Source organism: Opisthocomus hoazin, chromosome 15, assembly GCF_030867145.1.
Source record: "Opisthocomus hoazin isolate bOpiHoa1 chromosome 15, bOpiHoa1.hap1, whole genome shotgun sequence".
Taxonomy (NCBI): Eukaryota; Metazoa; Chordata; class Aves; order Opisthocomiformes; family Opisthocomidae; genus Opisthocomus; species Opisthocomus hoazin.
Window position 1 is genome coordinate 21728084 of NC_134428.1, and position 20414 is coordinate 21748497.

At 40.5% G+C, this 20414-nt stretch overlaps 1 protein-coding gene across 2 annotated transcripts in view; it reads left to right on the plus strand.

Annotated features, from left to right (window-relative positions):
- Nucleotides 1-20414, plus strand: part of SDK1 (sidekick cell adhesion molecule 1) — a 429398-nt gene that overhangs the window by 273982 nt on the left and 135002 nt on the right. For both annotated transcript variants that reach the window (XM_075436492.1, XM_075436493.1), the window contains exons 9-14: nucleotides 4916-5110; nucleotides 6329-6445; nucleotides 6693-6860; nucleotides 8912-9014; nucleotides 10144-10320; nucleotides 18995-19131. In XM_075436492.1, coding sequence (XP_075292607.1) covers nucleotides 4916-5110; nucleotides 6329-6445; nucleotides 6693-6860; nucleotides 8912-9014; nucleotides 10144-10320; nucleotides 18995-19131 — 897 coding nt within the window. The remainder of the gene's footprint in view (nucleotides 1-4915; nucleotides 5111-6328; nucleotides 6446-6692; nucleotides 6861-8911; nucleotides 9015-10143; nucleotides 10321-18994; nucleotides 19132-20414) is intronic.

Sequence of the window (20414 nt, forward strand, 5' to 3'; positions counted from 1 at the left end):
TGTTTGGATGGGTTCCTTCTCCAGATCAGAGCCAATAAAGATATTTGTTATCTCATAATTGTGTTATTTCCACTATGACTTAAGCATTTTTTAATGCTCTATGCAGGAAAGAGTCAACACTGCTTTTCTAGAGGGAAGCTTTGCAAATATGTTAGTGCGATAAGCAAGTATGCGTGTAAGGGTGCTCCAGCTGATTTAGAATTTCAGAAGCCCTTGATGAGGTCGCTTACCTAAAGGCTCTCATAGAAATGAAGCTATCGGGTTATAAGATGCAAGGTCTTCTTGTTAATTAGTAGCTTTTTAAATAAAACAGAGCAGGACCTGCCGTCAGTGGTGTTCCGTGGGAATCTGTGCTGGAACCTGTGCTGTTCAACATATTCATAAATGCCCTGGAAAAGAGGGTGAATAGCAAGATGATAATATTTGCTGATTATATAAAATTATTCAAGATAGTCAACATTAAAACTGCACGCAAAAGAGTTGCAGAAGATTCTGGTGATTTGAACTGACTGGACAATAAACTGGCAGGTGAAATTATTGACAGAGATGAAATTACCCATTACTATGCAGAAAAGGTATGTTTTCTGAAGAAATCTGTGCAGTGCCAAGCCGTGGTTCAAAATGTGAGGTGCTGGGAAGAAAGGAATGGAGAAAAAATAAGACAATGCCACTGTATGAATCCATGGGGCACCTCCGTCTCAAATACTTCATGCAATTCGAATTGCTCTATTGGAGAGAAGGATGTACAAAAACTAGAAAAGATATGTGAAAGTAGGAATGGTGTAATTAGAGGTCTACCATGGATTTTGAATGATGAGAAATTATATTGACTGGGACACTTTATGAAAGAGATGACTGCAGGGCAGGTGCCGTATGGGAAGGTGAGGAGAAGGTGATTCTGTATTGCTTAGTGTAAGAGGTAGAGGAAGCACCCAGCTAAATTTTCAGGTAGGAGATGTACAATAAAGGAAAGAATACTTTTTCAGACAACATAAACTGTGGAGGTCTTTGGTCCAGGCAGTAGTTAAGATCAGAAATAAAAATTATTTAGAAAAACAAACAACATTTATGGAAGAAAAATCCAGTAAGGACTATTTAACACAGCTGTGTGTATGCAACCTCTGGCTCAGGAAATAGCTAAAGTGCAGATCACTGAAGCTGAGAAGGTGGAAACAGCGTTTTGTCCTTGGGCTGTTCTTGCATTTTGTGCCGGGGCATCCAAGAAGAGACAATTTCAAAGCAAGGAAAAGTGGCTAGACAGACATTTATTCTGGCAGTGTGCCACCAACTTTATGTTTCAGCATGTAGTGTGATAAACATATTGGCATTTTTTTTATTGGAGAAGACTTTTCAAGTCGCTCTCAAGGGGATTAACAGGGCACTTGTAACCATTCTCAGTAGATGAGGTCTTACTGGAGATAGGAGAACCCTTACTAGACAAAATTATTTATTTCTGCTGAACTCTTCTGGTGCACGTCTGATTTGCTGAGGAGCATGGTTCATGAGCGTGGAAACCTGTCTTCACGTGGATGCTTTTGCTGAATATCTGTGACACAGTCTTGTACGGGGGCAGGTACTAGTATTAAATATAGAGGAGTTCTGAGCTGTTGTTACACATTTCTGGCAATTGCCAGCATTGAAGAGGGCAAATGAGGGTTGCTCCCTGCCTGCTAGGAGCTGGAATAAAGCACTGGGGGAACTGCAAAGCTGTCCTGTACCTTTGCTACGAAGAGGAAGACAGATTGTGTTTCCCCCAGCCCCATCAAGTTCTGTGCAGAAAGCCCATTTGCCAAGTCTTGGTGCATTTTGAGTGTGTGAGAGACAGATTAATTTCACAGTATAAGCAGAGATTAACTGTAAATAAAATTGCACCTTGCACAGACTAGCTCTATGCTTCCCTGTAATAGAGTTTCAGTGTACCAGACTGCGCAGTAACGGTGCTCTGCTGTAGATCTTTCAGCAGTCGCTGATGCTGCCTGCATTTTCAATGGGTTTCCTTTAAATGCTTTTTCTTATTTGCTTATAGAAAGTTTAGAGCCGCAGGCAGCGGTGGTGGTGCCTAGGGACCGCAGTTAATTGGACTTTAGTTCTACCTGTTTAGACAAGTAGATGGAAAGATGCTTTTGGGATTCCCCAGTAGCCTACTGGGATCTAAAGAAGGCTATAAAAAATAAATAACAAAAATGACACAGTGAATATTTTGAGTCTTTTATCCAGGTTCTGAAGTAAGTTAAATCTGGCAAAGAGTCAAGCATCTGTTTCATGGATGGGGAAACTGAGCCTCGGATTGCATAAATTATTTGCCCAGAGTTGCAGAGAAAGTGGCAAAGCCAGAACCAGAGTCTCAGTTTCTTGCCTGCCCTTCTCCTGCGTAACACTAGATTAATTTGCCTGTGATAAATGAAAGCACTGCGTACATGCTGAGAAATAAGGTTATTTTATTTATTATTACTAGTCCTTTAGGCCACTCTGTAGTCTCTCAGACAGTAAGGTAGGACTGATGCTGCTTGGAAAGGTATAGTCCAAGAGGTCTTTAACATGTTTTCTTCTGTTCGTAATTTTTTCATGAGAAGTGCTTAGAAAGGAAAAGAAGCAGAATTCCTTTGGGAGTGTGGCGACAGGAAAGGCTGTGGACTAGGAAAGGGGGAGAAGAAGGGCAGCTGGCTTTAACTATTTTTATAGCCAAAGAGGTAGCAAAATGATAAAAGAAAATTTGTACAACTTGGAAGACAAATCTCTCTGGGAAGATCACTAAAACCCAAATGAGTGCTGCTGACAGGCATCAGAGTGCTTAGATGAGATCCTGTTATTCAGACTCGTAACTTTGAGTAGAGGAAGATATCCATAACCGAAATGTAGAAACATAGAGATGGTAATATTCAGTTTGCCAGCCGAGTTGGTGATAGGAAGGTGTATCTCACAATGATTATAGGATTAGCAGGTTTGCTAATACTGTTAGTAGAACGGGATTTATGGAATGACACCAATGTTAAAGGTAGGAGTGTACTGACTGCCGGATTTCATTATTTCCTAGGTGCCTATCAAGCCTAATGTGTGGGAAAATGGAGCTGCTATTATTTAAACTTGAAATAATTTCCAGGCTTCCCAGCATCAGGAGAACTATTCCATTTTGCATCATCTGTTTCATCATTTCTCAGTGATAATTTGTGTTTACCCAGGAGGATTTTCAAGAGATGAATAACACTCTCACTGAGAATTCTGAACATTGAAATTTACGCTAATTCTGTATATGGGCTGTTGTATGAAATTTAAATTATGCCTGTCACAAGCTACTACACTACGTCTATTCTCTCTCAGACAATGCACTCTACATAGTGCATTTCTTCCTGAGATGATTACCTTACAGGTTATGAGTACATTTTGGTTTATCAGCAGAACAAGAGCATCAGAGGTGATTGTAGTAAATGGTGCTTGTTTATAAAAGTAACAGCAGCAACTGAATGTTGTTTTTCAATCATTCCATACATTGTTTGTACATTCTTTCCCCGAGTTAATGTAGCTTTTGTCTGTATAAAGAGAATAAGTACACGGAGAGAAGATATGAATGGAAGTGTAATATAATAGTATTTAACTTCAGAATTTTTAGAATGTTAATAGTGATAATATAGATCTTCCCGTAGCACTTTCGCTCTGAGCACCTTAAGTCATTGCCAGCATTGCAGTGAAATTCATTGTCTGCCAATGCTAAATTCGTCACCGGCATCCCCTCCTTAATGTTTCTGTGATACCCTGCTTTTCTCTGTTTGGACAAATTTCACTCCCCCATGAATTTAAGTCCGTAGTTCTTTACTTTATCACACGGGAATGTGAAGCTCTGAGATTTTAAGTGATATGTGTTCAAAAATAGCTACCGATTATGAAAATGCCATGTTTGGGGCTGAGATAACTTAAATCAGCTCGATACTCCTGTGGTCATCCAGTCACAGAATAAAATACCTGCTTCACTCCAGACCCCTGCATAGGGCCCTCAGCATTTGGTCAGTTTGGGATTTCTGGGGTGCAAAGATGAAACATTGTCTATGTGAGGAGTGGGACGGGAACATCCGTGTGTGACTGTTCTAGGCCCCTGACATCTCTCAAAGAAAAGAGAATCCTCCAGTATCTGTATGTACGAATTTTTCAGCCACTTCATCCCAGCTGACTGGGATATGACTGCAGCAAAAATATGTGTGAAATAACTGTGTCAGAGTTTGTAAAACATGCACATGAAAGCAAACAGGAATAAACAGGACTGTAAGTTATAGCTAGGGTAGTAGGATTTTTGTTTCTCCTAATATCTGCATTTTTCAAATAACAGGCGAAGCTTGAGAATGAATAAAAATAATAATAATTTAAAGCTATCCCATTGTTGGCAACATGTTGTTTGTACATCAGCTCAGACTAAGCTGCCAAATTAGGACTCGAATACAGCCATGTGAGCACTTCATTTTTTATGTGCAATTTGCCATTTCCTTTTTATTTTGACAGCTACAGTAGCACAGAAGAATCTTATTTGGGATGGAACAGACTTATAGACTTGCTGCATTGCCAGACTGCTGCTGTTTAAGTAGCATGATTCTGGCTTTCAACAAGAAATTGCTGTAAATCTTATTTTGTAGTAGCATGAAATATGATTGGGTGAAGAAAGTAATTTGATAACGTGTTTTCTCACCATTCCCCCTTTCACTGTTTGCTGGTTTTATTCCCACGTGTTCTGCAGTGTGTTATTACCATTGATAATGTGAGATGCAGTCTCCATTTATCAAAAGCAGCTTGTAAAAATGTAAATAATTAGTGTAGAAGGATGGGAAACCAGGGACGTGACCATAACAGTGCTGGGTATTTTGACAACCTAAAACATGTTTTGCAAAGACTAACAGTGAATTTATTCTTTTTTTTTTTTTTTTCTTAATAGGTGTTCCCATTCCCACCCTGGTCTGGTACAAGGACTCTGTTCCCCTCAGCAAGCTGGAAAACCCCCGCTACAAAGTGCTGCTGAGTGGCGGGCTGCGGATCCACACGCTACGTCCTCAGGATGCTGGGATCTTCCAGTGTTTTGCTAGGAATAAAGCTGGGGAGATACAGACATCCACCTACCTGGATGTGACCAGTGAGTAAGGAGTGGAGATACGAGGTCGATGAGTTGTCTTGTCGTTTCTGCGGGTGACCCTACCTCCATCAGATTTCTCCACCACTCTGTGCTTGTTTGGTTCTACTCACAGAACCTTGATTTTCGTCAAGTGTAGCTGTAGGGTACCCCCAAATGCTCTGTGAGGCCTGAAAGCAATCTGCTGAAGCCTGTAGAGAAACTTTCCATGACATAAGGGGCTTGAGGTGAACTCTCCTATTTCATACTGGGAAAGGAGAACTTAATGAAAAGCAAAAAAAAAAAAAGGAAGGTTAATTGTGAAATACTTTTCTTTTTCCTCTATACTGAAATAATTTAGTTCTACTCTAATGTAATTCTGTTCTGAATTTGAGCTACTAGTTCGTTATTGTGCGTGGTACCATTTTGTTTGCCTTTTGTCTACAACTACTTTTAGAAGAGGAAAGAAAGAAAATTCAGGTTAAATGTCTTTTTTTCTTTTTTGGACAATAAATTTGATTAAATGGTTTTGTTAATGAAGTACACTCTCCTCTATGGAAGAATTACAAATCCTAGTAGTCTCTTTTAAAAGCAATTATTAACAGGCATGTCTGTAATACTGTAACTCCTCTTCAGGAAGCTGATTTTTAACCCAAGAGCAGTTTACGTATACTGACCAGAATTCCTACTGGCCTCTGAAAATAGATCAGCTCCATTTCAATATATATATATATCTAGGAAACTGCAGGAAAAAAATGTAATAAAATGTAACTGGGGAAAAATAAGAGAGAAAGAAACTCAGAAAATGTCTTGGATGAGACTCAGGTTCTGAATTCTTTTGGCTGACATTTAAGTTTCAAAGTTAATGCCTTTCTCAAGTTGCTTTTCATCTCAAACAACTCTGTTATGAAGATGAAAGAAAATAGTTTTGTTTATCTAGATTTCTCAACTTTCCCCCAAACACTCATTTTAAGCTTTATCTTCATCTGAAAACCATCTTACTTGTACATGTACAAGCACTGATAGATTTTTATTTTCCATGCAGGTAATAAACTGAATTAGACAATTCCTAGGAGGTGAATAATGAAAGGTTACAGTCACTGCTGAAAGGTTTTCATGTATTATTGTCATGTCCTTCTCCATGATCAACTCAATGAAAGTGGATGTAAAGTAGTCCGTGATAATAGGGAAAGGATCTTTCTGATAGCTGATGCATTGAGTTTTTTGAATTTTTGATTCTAGACATTAAACCAGCATTTATACAGCCTCCAGAGGATACCACTGTTACAGAGGGGATGACCGCAGTGTTGACCTGTGAAGTTTCAGGGGCTCCAAGACCTGCCATCTCCTGGAAGAAAGGTAGCCAGTTATTAAGTTGTCGTGGAAAAGCTGTAATCCACGTTTTCTCGTCCATAGTGAGATTCTGTAGATGCATTTAGGGCATATTTCTTCTCTGGTTCTGCGAGCAGAGGATTTGTTGTGGGGCTGTTGTGAGCCGGTGACCTGGATAGGCTGCGATGGTCTTTTAGAAGAACCAGAACTGCAGTGCTCAGTCTGTGCAGTCTGCGTGACACTGATCATGCTGCGTTTCCCTTCTGTGTTTCAGGAAACCAGATCTTAGCCAGTGGCTCTGTTCAGATTCCTCGCTTCATTCTGCTTGAATCTGGAGGGCTCCAGATAACGCCCGTTTCCCTGCAGGATGCTGGCAATTACACTTGCTGTGCAGTCAACGCTGAAGGAGCTCTGCATGCTTTTGTGATGCTGACAGTGTGGAGTAAGGATAACGCTTTGTTTAAAGTCTAACTTTAATCAAGTATTAATCACTTTTTGTTGTATGCTCAGGAAATTTTCATAAGTAATTATGCTTTTCTAGTTAATAGAGATACTTGTATGATTTAATAAGAATAATGAATCTATTTTAGGAAACTTACCACAAATACCCTTTTTGTTTGTAAAATTATGCATGTAAACGTCTTTATTTTGTGAAAGGAAGCATATTTAAATAGAGCTTCAATCTCAATTACGATTTTACTCAGGTTTGCCTTGGCAAGTCTCACATTGCACATCAGACCTTTTGACTTGTAGGTTTGGCTGTCTGCAGTTGGTTTCTGCCTCCAGAAGTCTACAGGCACTATAGACCAGCCCATGCGGTGGCCACAATTACAATAGGTGTGATTTTCCTCATACCTTTGTATTTCTTTGTGGTCCTGGGCGCTGTTGGAATCCAAACCAAAGTACAGCAGACTTCAGCTAGCTTCTCATGTTACAGATTGTCATGGCACAGGGCAACCCATGGAATGATTTTGTCCTTCACCATTTGCGCTTGATCTCTATTTTTTAATTTCCTCTGTTGGGGAAGAGAGTCGGATCCAACAGGTTCACCTGCATTACTCCTAAGTGAGTTAAATTGCAGTTTAACTGTTTTTTTGCTCCTAAAGGTAGGAAATAGTGAACCCTGAGCTGGGACTAAAACTAATTAAAAACAATGAAGATGATGATGACAAACACAGAAGTGCTGTAGCCACCTCTCCTTTCCTGTGCTTGAAGTATTGGTTATGCTGCTGCTGTGTGGTGTGTATATGACATTTGTTAATCCCAAAACTGCAAGTTAAATCAACAACATTTTTCCTTTTGAACTTAGAAATACCTGAAAACAATACTGGCAGTAAATGTAATGTGTTTGTTTTGTATGACCATCATTTTTGTAATCTTATTGACGATATAGAATTGATATCAGGATGTTGTAAACTGAATGCTATCCAAGTGTATGGATCAAGTAAAGGAGTTCCTTCCTGTTAATTCTCAAAGGCATTGTTCCTATTTGTGTTAGAGATAGTTCCTGTTCATTGTACCTCGTTGGAAGGGGAAAAGTGAATATAACCTAGTATTTGTGTAGCAACAGCACCATTATAAAGCTAGAAGGCGTACATGGGTATGTCAGGAATAATGCTAAAAATTTCATGCTATTAGAGTTAGCTTTTGATTTTGCTGATGATTCCTTCTTGTGCATGTATGAGATATCTCAGTAGACGCTGATTATCTCTGTAGGGATTTGGGACTGATTAACATTATCCACATATCTTCTACACTCATCCTAGTTGTCTATCTGCTTCAGCTGATGCTATCTGCTGCTCCTGTGTGTTAAGCATAATAGAGATCTTTCACGCCAGATCTGGTTGCTGTAGTTACAGCAATTATTGTGTTCTGGGTCTCCAGGAGGTGCTTGAATAAAGATTTTTTGAAACGTTTGCATAAACAGCATATCTTTCTTATATGAAAAATTCAGACAACCAGAAGCTCCTCCTCCTATAACCTCTTTCCTGGATTTGACGAGGCTGTAGGGTGCCATTTAAGCTTTCCTCTTTCTGTATATTTTTCTGGTGTATTCTTCTCTGGACAGATTTTCTTTGTTTTTGTTTTTGTTTTCCCTGCTCCAAACAGTGTGCCATGTTTCCTGACTCAGTGCGCGTTTGGGTTCATTCCTAGCGTGTTACAAACATACTTGCTGCCCGATGACTTCAGGGAGTTGCCATAGGTGCTTGCCACAGGACAAGTGAGAGTTAGCACAGCTTTAGCATTCTTCTCACTCAGATCCCTGCCGACGCGGACTCGTGCCCTCTGCTGCTTTTGCTTCTCTGCCTCCCATAGTGTACCACCTCTTCTTGACACGATGACATGAGAGGGAGGGGAGCCTTCACAGCAAAGGCTTGAAAAGCAATGGCCTGCTTGCTTTGAATGACAAATATGCAGTTGCCTGCTCTCTGAGTGAATGCCCAAGTCAAAAGGCTGTAATTTCACCTGAACTGTGGCTTGTGTTCCTTTCAGATCGCACGTTCATTGTTCGTCCTCCTGAGGACAGCACTGTGATCAAAGGAACCACAGCCACTCTGCGATGTGAAGCGACTCATGATCCTAGAGTTTCAATCAGGTTGGTGGTGTCAGTTCTTGTTTGTGTGGTTTATCCGAGCTTAATTTTATAAGCTGTATGAATAGCATTAGATGAAAAGTTTCAGGACCCCAGATTTTAACACCGGACCCCTGATTACTGCATTATAGGGTTGTACACTGTATCATTAATCATATAAATCCCATCTTCCATTTCAGCCTTATGTATTATTTACAGTGAGCTATGTTCCACTTCATGACTTCGATATAGCCTTCCATGATTTTACTGTCAAGGTTAATACACTATCAATAAAACCAACTTGTCAGAAGCTGATACTTAATGAGAGTAAAAGCCAAAGAGAAGGAATAGGATTTCAGAAGTGTTTACATTGGGGTCCATGAAAGCAACACAATAAATGCCCATGTTCTTGGAAACAATTCAGTAACTAGGGGCTATATTCTGCTTTAACTGTGTAAAGGAAAACAGACTTTGTCTGAACTGTTAAAATTTGCACTGGAGCATTTAGAGGAAGGTCACCATTTTAAAATAAATTTACCATGAAAATTCATGTAGTCTGAAAGCAACACAAATGAAAGAAAATACAAGGAACAGCTTGGAGGGTGCTAGGAGGGTGAACTGCAGAAAGAACTTTGGAAAGAGAAATACAGGTGTAAAAAATTCATGTAGAGATACTTAATTGTAAGACCACGGGCTATAAACATCTCTGACATGTTGGTATGTGTGTGCTTTAATGGATGAGCTCTAGTGAACCTTGTCACAGCAGTTTAAGATGTTACTGATTATGGCAGTCAAAGGCTATTACAGTCTTAGTAGAGATGGGCCAACACCACAACTGTTAACTTCAGAGTAGGATGTTCTAGTTTAAAATGCTGATGAAGGTGGACTTCAGAACTTGGACATGAGTACTTTTCCATGTGAAATATATAGTATTGTTTATAAAATACGTAGTAACTTGGATGCAATTACTTTTCTCATTCTGATCACTGATCTAAAACTAGAATTTGTAAAAGGCACAGTTCCTGAAAGTAACTGTAGGGGCCTGTCATTTCTACAGTGTGATTACAGAAGCTGAGCTCTTATTGCACTGTTCAGATAAACCTGTTTTGAAGTTCTTGTGAGTGGTTAGTAACTGAAGCATTGTACTACTCAGGTATGTTTGGAAGAAGGACAGTGTGGTAATAAATCCATCCAGCAGTTCCAGGATCACAGTAGAGAAAGATGGAACCCTCCTCATCAGCCAGACATGGTCAGGGGACATTGGAGACTACACCTGTGAGGTCATTTCTTCTGGAGGAAACGACTCCAGAATGGCTCGACTAGAAGTGATGTGAGTATTCTGTCTTAAATATTCACTACGCTTGGCTTCAGACACCCTTGGGCGTTTTCTAGCATTTCATTCTAGGAGATCTGAGCAGTCTGTAAGTTTGATTTTTGGTGTGGCTTTTTTTAGGGGAAATTAACCATGGCTCATTCCTAATTGAATTGCCTTGAAATGTGTCCTTGCTTTTGCATCCTGCCATGCTGCTTGGACTTCCAAGTAACTGGAGCCTTGGAAGTTACTTCCAAGTAAATGCACCTTGCTGAATCACCATGTGTAGATGTCCATCTGGTTGGTGATTGAGCTCAAAGGAGAACAATTGAGAGGTGGTAGTTCACCTGAAGCCAGTAGCAAGTGGACTGCCACAGGGGAATCTGATTGGACATGTGCTGTTCAGCATCGTTATCAGTGATCTGAAGGAGGTGTCGGAGTGCATGCTCATCAAGTTTGTAGGTGGTACAACATGGGTGGGGGACAGTTGGGATATACTCAGGGGCGGGACCACCATTCAGAGGGACCTAGATAGGCTGAGGAATGGGCCAGCAGGAACCTTATGAAATTCAGCAAGGAGAAATGCACCGGCTGCATCTGGGAAGGGATAATCTTTTGCAGTGATACGGTTTGGGCACTGACTGGCTGGTAGCAGTTCTGCTGGGAACAACCTGGGGATCTTGGTAGACAGCTGAGCATGAGCCAGCTGTGTGCCCGGGCAATAAAAAAGACGAACAGCATCCTGAGCTGTATTAACACGGGCATAGCAGATTGAAGGAAATTATTACCCCCTTTTATTTGACACTTAGTAGTCTATATCTGGAATACTGTCTCCATTTTTCAAGACCAGACTGGATAAACTGGTCTGATCTCGTGTTTAACCCTGCTTTGAGCAGGAGGTTGGACCAGAGACCTCCTGAGGTCCCTTCCAGCCTGAATCCGTCATCCTGTGCTGTAGGGCTTTTCCAAAAAGCCCAGGTGCTGCGCTGTAAACCAAGGTTATAAGAAAATGTTTTCCTTCTTTTAGTATTTTTTCTCTGTTAAACATATATCAGAATAGCTGGTCCCTGGACAGGCATTGCTTACTCTTGCATTCCCTTTATACGTAGTTTTTCAGGGGAAAAACAGTTTTATGTGTGCCTTTCTTTATTCCTAAATATCTTTAAAAATAGTACCAAGAAAGTGTTTAAAGTGCGGTTCAGTTCTGAAAAGGGATTATAAAAATGTCGTTACGGGGTTCCTTATTTTCGATTTCTGTCATTCCATTGGGGTGAAGTGCACTTCCATTTGATTTTTATCACTAAAAGCAACAACTGTGGTTTTGGTACAAGTGTGGAGCAGATCAAATGAATAAGAATGTAATGTTTTATGTAGACTTCATGCATTTATTTATTTATTTGAGTAGTGCCACATGCTTTAATTTAACTAAAATTGCATCTGTTTCTGCTGGTCGTACCTGATGTCTCTGAGAAGATGGCAGCTTCTGCTGTTGGCAGTGTAACGAGTTCACCTCCGAGATTTGCTAGGCACAGGGCTGTTTGATACAGCATTATTCTGACAGTGCCAAGGCTAGATCAGATGCCCGTTTTCAGAGAGCGGTCATACATTCTTTCTCTAATTAAGCACTCCTCAGCTCTCCTCCCGGAGTACATTTTACTGCTGGTTTGAATCCAAGACCAGAAGACAATTCAAAATATATTGCTACATATAAGCGTACTTGCTTTTCTCTGAGGTGGTTTTTGAATGGAGGGCAGAAAATTATGGAGTGAAGACTGAAAAGAATGTTAAAACCTGGACTTTGAAACAAAGCTATGCATATGTGCTAACACTTCAGCAGTCTGACCATTTCTTAATCCTAAATAGCGAAAGATGCCCTGTGCAACCCAGTACAGCACAGCAGATGTATTTACTTGCAGTTCCTCACTGACCAGTAAGGAACAGTTTTATACGTCATACAGTTCGGGCCAGAAGTTAGCTGGGAGAAGCACATCTCATGTACGTTGCTGAGACTGCCTTTCTTGCACCCCAGCTTGTTTGACTTGTGTTGGCTGGCTCTCCATGCACTAGGACTAGCTCTTAAGCCTGTATCTCCGATTCCTCTGATGCTCGGCTGCTGATCTCATAGAACCTGCTTTTCCTGGAGGAATTAAATAAATGTATCAGACCTACTTTTTTAGAGGACTTCAGTAACTGAAAAGTCACTCAATCATACCTTGAATTGTGACATTTGATTTCAAAGTAGTGCTGCAGGTAGTGCAATAATGCCAAAAAACATTGCATTCCTTTGCAGCTTTCATCATTATCGTTTGGCTCAGTAGCACAAATCTGTGAGAAATAGAGATACATGATACAACAGAAGTGAAATGAAGAAGAAAATATGTGGAAAGGAAATGTCTGAAGTAAAGCTTAAATTAAATTCTAGCTCGTATACGAATGACAGATCTATAACATTCCCTCTTCTCCTAGATAATTCTCTTGTGCACAACATTAGCAAACAGGGCATGTACGTTCCCATCGATGAGCACTTACACTCCAGTGCCTTGAGTAGCACTAATGTCAGACAAATGTTCAAAGGAGGCCTCTCAACCAATTATGGACTGGAGCAGTCTACCAACGAATAATATCCTAGCCTACCTACCTTTATCTGACAGCTCCAATTGCCTCACCACCTTTTTTCCCCCCAGGAACCAGCATGTCCCTCCTCTACCTGGAGTCATGTTAAGAGAAATTTCCAAAAACACAAATAAATTTCTTACTGATTTCTATTCAAACTGATTCAATTCAAAACCATTGACCTTTAGGATGACCTTCAGTTATTTAATCTCTGAATGGTCTGGTTTTCTAATCTGTGAAAAGAAGGAAATAAAACTACTTCTTCCTTTGTCTTCCCTTGTTGGAAGACAGGCTTGGGGAAGAAGGTTCTGTTTCTTGCTAGAAGAACATACACTGATGGCACAGCGTGGTATACATTGCTGGTGCAGGCAGGATGGATCATTTTTCTCAGCATGCCTATGAAGAAATAAGATATTTGAAAGGGAAAGCCAGAAAACTAATGAAGAACTTACTAAAGTGCAGCCAAAGGTTACCTTGCTCATCAATTTTGCACTGATGGTACTTGGGCACAGAAACTAATTGCTAGTCAAGATACTCTGTTCATTCATTTGTCTTCCTTCTAAATGTGTTTATTCTTCATGTACATCACTTGATTTGATTTGCATGAGGTGGAACATTTCTGAGTGATATTTCTCATCTGCAAGAGATAGATTTTAATTTTTTATTTACTTTTTTTTCATTCCTAGCAGAGCTTCTCCACTGCAAATGCAGAAACATTTGCAGGTCTTTTGATGACAAGCTTGTGCTTCTCTTGCATTCCTCCAAGTCATAGGATTTGATCCTGAAAATAATTGTATGTTATGAAACATCCCAGCTTCATTTAGCTTACTTTTATAGTCCTGCAAATACCGTACTGCAATACATATAGAGGAAAAACTGCTTGTTTCTAAAGCTGCGTAAGCTGAGTTATCACAATGTATCACTCACCTGACGGAAAACTGTGCTGATTGCAGCTCAAAGTAACCTGAGGGTTCTCAATGTATATAAAATATGCAGAATTACCACTATCTATGCCTGATGATACCTGCTGCTCAGTATCAGCCTGTCTGCAGTCCGTACTAAAGAATCTCTTTGTTGTATGAATGTGACTGAAAAGTATGGTAATGCTGCATTGTTGGAAAATCAAAGCCCTCTACAAGCCTCTGTTATGTCACAACATAGAGTAAAATCTTTTAGGATCTTTCTCTATGCAAAAATGTGGGGAGGACAATGTAATACAAAAATAGACAATTTATTCCTGGCAGCAAGTTCATCTTCTTTCAGTTCTCTTTCACCAGAGAAAGAGCTATTATTGTTCTGTCTTCTTCAAAAGCAGGAGAGGGAAGCTCACCACTTACAATAAAACCCAGTGGGTCGCCAGGAATGCACCGTATGGCCTTTGTCAATCATTTATACGTGAATTTTGATACCCTTTTTACTAGAGTATTTGTAATTGCTACCTCCTCCAATTGCTTCCTGATACATCCCTTAAAAAGTAGCTTGATTACCAACAAGAAAATCAGGAAGACCAATACAGAGTAACAAATCAAAATGATATCTCATTACAAATTTATCTTCATAAGGATCCCATGTCCCTCAGTTCCCATGGCTCATCTCTTTTCCTTTCTGCAGGCAGTGAAAACAGGAAGGATGTCAAACTTGAAAATACATTTTTCCTTCCTCACTAGAAAGAAAAATTCTATTTATTTTTCCAAGCTCTCTATTGAGATGTCATCCAAGAAGTAAGGTTCACTGCTGAGTCTAAATGCACTTGATACTCAAAAGAGAAATACCACCTGGAAATACACTCAGAAATACAATTGTGTCTGTTCGTCATTGAAGGTGTATCAGAAAAGTAGGTGTTTTTAGCAAAAAGAAAGCATAAAACTCAAAAGCCTTTCCCAAGTCATTTGTAGATTTGAGCTTGTGGTGACCACCAAAATGAAATAAATCTGCAGGCCTTTAATTTCAAAAATCCACTTCGTTACAGGCCTGTGAGAGACAAAAAGCCTCAAAACTAATGGATGTCTTGCAAGAATCCTTCCTGTGTTTAGAAACCGGAGAGGATTCTTTTGCAAGAGAAACTGGAAAGTCCTGAGCAACACAGAACACGTTTCTTAGTTTAAAACATTCTGAACTTTTGTGAGCAAAGCCATCAGGGCTGAGTGCTTTGCCAGGCCTCCTGCCTCAAGTCCTTCCCATGTTATTAGGTCCAGCAGATGAACCACCTGCTCCAGAGTAAAACTTGTGTGGTGGACCTGAGTTAGGAAATCATTTATGAAATACGAGCGGGGATTTTTATAAATTGACAGGAAAACTTGTTTAATCTCCCTTGCCTTTTTAGTAATCCCCTCTTCAGTCACAGTCTCTCTAATTGCCTGCTGTTGGACCATTTTTCTCAGAAATCCCTCCGAACCATGTCTGGTTTATTTCCCTCAGCAAATAGTCTGCTTTTAGCTAATTTTATAAAACACTCTGTGTTTGCTGAGTGAAATTTTCAGCTGCCCTCTGGCAGTGATGAGCTGACTCAAAGCATTAGAGTTTCTGTTTTGAGCGTGTATCATCTGCAACTAGCTAATATTTCTCTCCTGGATTGTCACAATGACTTCATGTTCTTTTCTTGCAAATCCACTATTTTAATTGCTTTGTCAGAGTCCCCTCAGGTCACCATGGTGGCTATGCCATTAACCCTGTACTTATCTGTCAAATACAGATTTTAAAGTGTCCGTATACGTATTTTGCTGTCATACAAAGTAAGTTAAGGAGAACTTGCCTCCGTGCAACTCTTCAGCATTAGAGGAGTGAGGTCTTAAGATATTCTATATTGAAAAACCTTCATACGTTTCCTGTTTGGGGCTTCAGTGAATAGAGGTAAGATAATAATGCTGGAATTTAACTTCCAATGTCTGATCAGGGGCTGCTCTGTGCCCTTGTGCCCTGTGTGTTATAGTCCTAAACTTCATCCGCTTTCTTGATCTTGAACAGTTCTAGTCCGAGGTTCTTCTCATCTTGAAGAAGGGTTGAAATTGCCGTTCCTTGCAATAATTTCTTGGATGTTAGCAGCAAGGTAAAGTGATTCTCTGAAATGAAAAAAAAAAGCTATGATCTCTTTTGAGAATGTGAATATTCATGGTGGTGGTACAGGTCTCATTTATCATCCCTTCTGCACAGTATGTGGTAGCAAATGAGAAGGGGACAAAGTGTAAATGCTTGCTGAAGTAGGAATTACTATTTATTAATCTCTGCTTTTGTATACTACAAAGAGAGAAGTACACTTCTGTGCTGAAATATCTTTGTCATTTTAAGTATTTATTTCTGTCCAGGTGTATTTCTTAGGCACTTGTAATGTCTGCCTTGAGGGATTTAAATCTGTAAGCACCATCTGTTGCTGTTTGGTGTGGACACATATGGCTGAAGGATATGATATTAGTGGAGATAGGTGTTCTGTGCGGCTGCTACAGACTGAACAGACAGTGCCCGTTTCCTTCACGCTGCTGACTGAGCACCATTTTGTGTCCATCTAAGAGAATAATCAACTAATCCCAAATCCTGAGCAAAAAAACCCGCATGTTTAAGCTCAGTTTGTGCTTTAAAAAACGTGAAGAAGACAACGTCCGTTCTTTTTCAAAAGCATTTTGAGACTTGTGCCCTAGGAAATAGAGGCTGAGCTGTAAAGACTTTCTTAGTCTTGTAGCCTCTGTCCTCAAATGAACTGTTAATTCAGCCCTTCTAAATGGATGGGGAAACAAGACTAGTAAATGCACACCCTGAAAATATCCGTAATGTATTTCAAGAGCGTTTATGTAGTTTCCAGAAAAGGAGTGACACAGGGAGAAGTTTGCTGTGAGCTCCCCCTCAGCCACCCCTCCTGCATTGCTCCCTGTGTGACCATTGTCTTCAGAGAGAAGCCGAAGCCACAGCCCGTCTGAGCAGTTCCCCACAGGGTCCAGCTGTAAATAAAGTGGGGACAGGGGCTGCTATGAGCCATGTCACAACGAGTTGTTTCACTCTCTTTCCTGCAGTAATTTCCTTTGCCAGCTTAAATCACAAGAACACTTTTCCAGCCAGCTTGCTTAGGACGTAATGGTAAATTGTAGCGGAGGTTTAAAGTTTATTATAATTTAGTGTTTCATTCAAAATTAAGTAGCACACTCCTGTGGTCCCTGGGTAAATGGCCATATCTTAAACCCACACTCCACACTTTTCAAATGACGGGCTTGTTCTGCCGTTTTGCCTTGCAGGCCGGCTGCCCTCCTACTTTGTTTCCAGGTCCCCCTCTTCCCTCAACTCGTTTATCCAAAATTTTGCGGTGCTGTGTTCGAAGTGTGCTTCTCTTGAGCCCATGCGTACTCTTTTCTATGCCTGATGTTTCTTTTAGCTGAAAACTGGCTATGTCTTAGCTGTCTTTGGAGCAGGAGTCTGGAGCCTGGTTGCTGCATGGCCAGACCTAAGCAAGAACTCAGCTCCTCATAATCAAGACATCTTGAGCTAGTGAATTCATGAAGTTAACATCTGAATCACACCCTGGGGTGTCATTCCATGTTTACTACAGAAGAAGCCTGGGGTGACCATGCTGCTAATTTGGTTAGGCATTTGAAGTTAAACAAGATGAGACGAGACTTTGAGTCTCACGTTTAGCCTTCGGAAGCATCAACCCTTCTAGCCTAGAAAGAAGTGGGCAGGTGAGTGTCTTCCACTTATGTTGTCTCATTATCTGCGTGTTTTTCTTACCACTCTCTGGCTCTTCCAGCAACCTTTTTTTTTTTTGATTCTAAATCCACAGTGTGTAGCCGTCACAAACGTGTAAACAAACGCATTCACAGTTTTAACAGAAAAATAATAAAACTATTGTCTAGCTCTCCATATGTTCCTCAATCTTCCAGTAGAAACCCAAATCCAGGACATATTTCTTGTTCTGGCTTAAAGCTAGAGTCTGTATTTACTTTGGTGAGTGGCTAAGGATTCTGTTTTTTAAGTAACTGTAGCTTCAGTAGCATGATACATTACAAGCAGAAATTACTGTGTGTTTAAATCAAGCAGGTGAAATACCCCGGTGGCTTGCTGCTCCGGCCACAGCAGCTTAGCAGTGGTGCCGGCTGAGGATGGTTACCCTCCGCTCTCCTGGGCAGTCGGTTGAGTGGGTGAAAACTGATCCTCCTTGCCTCGCTTTTCCTTCACTCTGAGATCCTTGTCCTCCTTAGGAAACGGGATGATGAGGAGCAGAAATCGGGCTCAGATGGAATGGCTGAAGGGCTCTTACCTCTTGGTGCAGATCAGCATTTAAGGGATGAGGCAGAATTTAGTTTTCTCACTGCACCATGCAGCCTCCGACTTTCAGCCAATGACTGCAAATGAAATGTTTTTCCACAAATTGCCTTTATGTGGAGAAATCACACGTTTTAATTGAGCCGCTGTTTTATTTTTGTTTTTTAATGTTTCATTTTGTATTTCCATGGGATTTCTGCAGGCATTTTCACTACACTTTTCTGGATGGGTGCTTCCAAAAAAATCCTTATTATAGGAAGGAAAGATTCTACCCATGACAGGATAAGCCTGAATCTGCGATTAAATCAAGCTGTTCTGTAGCCTAAGAATACATATGGTAATTTTGAGTAGTAGCTCTATATGGATAGTATCAATGTCTTCTGCTTCCTTGAGTATGAAAAATTCCATGTGAAATTGTATCTCCCATGTGTTTTACTGTTTATATGTATTACTGCTGTCACATTTCTAGGGCATCATCATAGGAAGGGGAAAAATGTGAGAGAGGAAATTTATTGACCAACTTGTCTCAGTCAAAAAAAGTATGAAATTTGGCTTTTGTCCACATTTAGCACCATTTCCATTAGCTGCTCTAAGCATCAGCCTTGGGACTTTCAGCATGAGTTTTTTGGGTTTTTTTTCCAAATAGGATAAAATTGTGAAGAACTCAGAGATATCTTTCATTTATTTAATTGTACAGTAGCTGCTGATAGTTTTATGTCTTTCATCGTATGGGTCTGATATCGTGTGCCTTTAACTGCCTGTAAGACTGTAGCTGAATGAAATGTAGATTGATTTTTCTGTGCTGCTTTTTCTCCCTTTCTCTTTTCCTTGACAGCGAGCTGCCTCATTCCCCTCAGAATCTTGTGGCCACTCTAAATTCCTCATACAGCCGCAGCGTGATGCTCTCCTGGGTGCGTCCGTTTGATGGAAACAGCCCTGTTCTGTACTACATGGTCGAGCTCTCAGAGAACAGTGAGTAAAGTCAAATATGTTTCAACCTCATGTTCTTCTTAATTATTCAGCCTTCTTTCAGACTTGCCTTTTACCAGAGCTACTAACAAAATGTTACTGTTGTTTGCTAAAGGAGAGAGAGTGTTCATGAAGGGGAAGCCCTGGGTTTTGCACTCAATTGTTTTCAAGCTGAAAGAGTTAAACAAGAAAAAGAGGCTCGAGATGGTGGAGTTGTGGTTCAGGAGAGCCTTCGTTCCACCTCTGGCATCGCCAGCCACACTTGAGGCACAACAGCTCATTCCTCGGTGCTTCTATTCGACATCTGTAAAATAGCAGTAGTCATATTTTATTTCTTCCCATGGTTGTCTTTTGCTCTCGATTCATAATATCTTGATACATTCAGAGCCCAAATTCCACCTAAAAAATGCAGGCAGGGTGATGATACAAGGAACTGATGATCTGTCAGAGGAAGAAACTTGATGTCAATAGGAGCTACTACCTTATCTGTATATGGGTTCATACATTTCCTTCGCTTTCCCTAGGTTATCATTTTACACCCTTCTTTTAGGTAGGTGGTTGAGGATGCTTAACTGTAAGGTATCCAGATATCTAGCTTCATGGGTTACAAACCTGGTCATTGGGAATTGCCACTGCTCACAGTTTACTCATGCTGTCTGTCTGGTCCTCCGCGGCTCTCAGTTTGCAAGGTTATTCAGGGACATTGCTAATGCCTCTTTAGGAGTTGATGGAAAGATGAGGTTATATGGAAATTGGTCACCTTGGCAATACTTTCTAATCTCTATCGCCGTAGGAGCTGGAAATCCAAGCTTAACAAGTGATTCTTGATGAAAAAATTAAGAGCATCACTTTTTCTGACATGTGGAAATTAGCCACTGCATAACTGAATGTGAAACAGTGCTGATTTTTGATTATCTAGAGAGTAGCGTTTTGTTTTGCCATACAGAGAGCTTGAGATGAAACTTGAGCTTCAGGTCACATACAAGCCTTTTGCTTTGCACGCTGGAGGGCATAACTTTTCAGATGTGGAGGTCCCAGAACTGGTGATCTTGACATCTGCTAGGCAAAGTGCAGTCTTCTAATCCTAAGCAGAATTCCCAAGTCATGTCCAGGACTGCTTTCCTTAAAACAGTTCTTTATGAGCAAAGACTCCTGATCTTTCTGTAACAAATTACTTGGAAAATTCCGTGTTCTGCCCTCACACCCCCTCTCTACCTTTTTATCACCACCTTCTTCTTTATTATCCCTCTTCTTTCCTTCCCCTCCTATTGACTACAGGCCAGGAA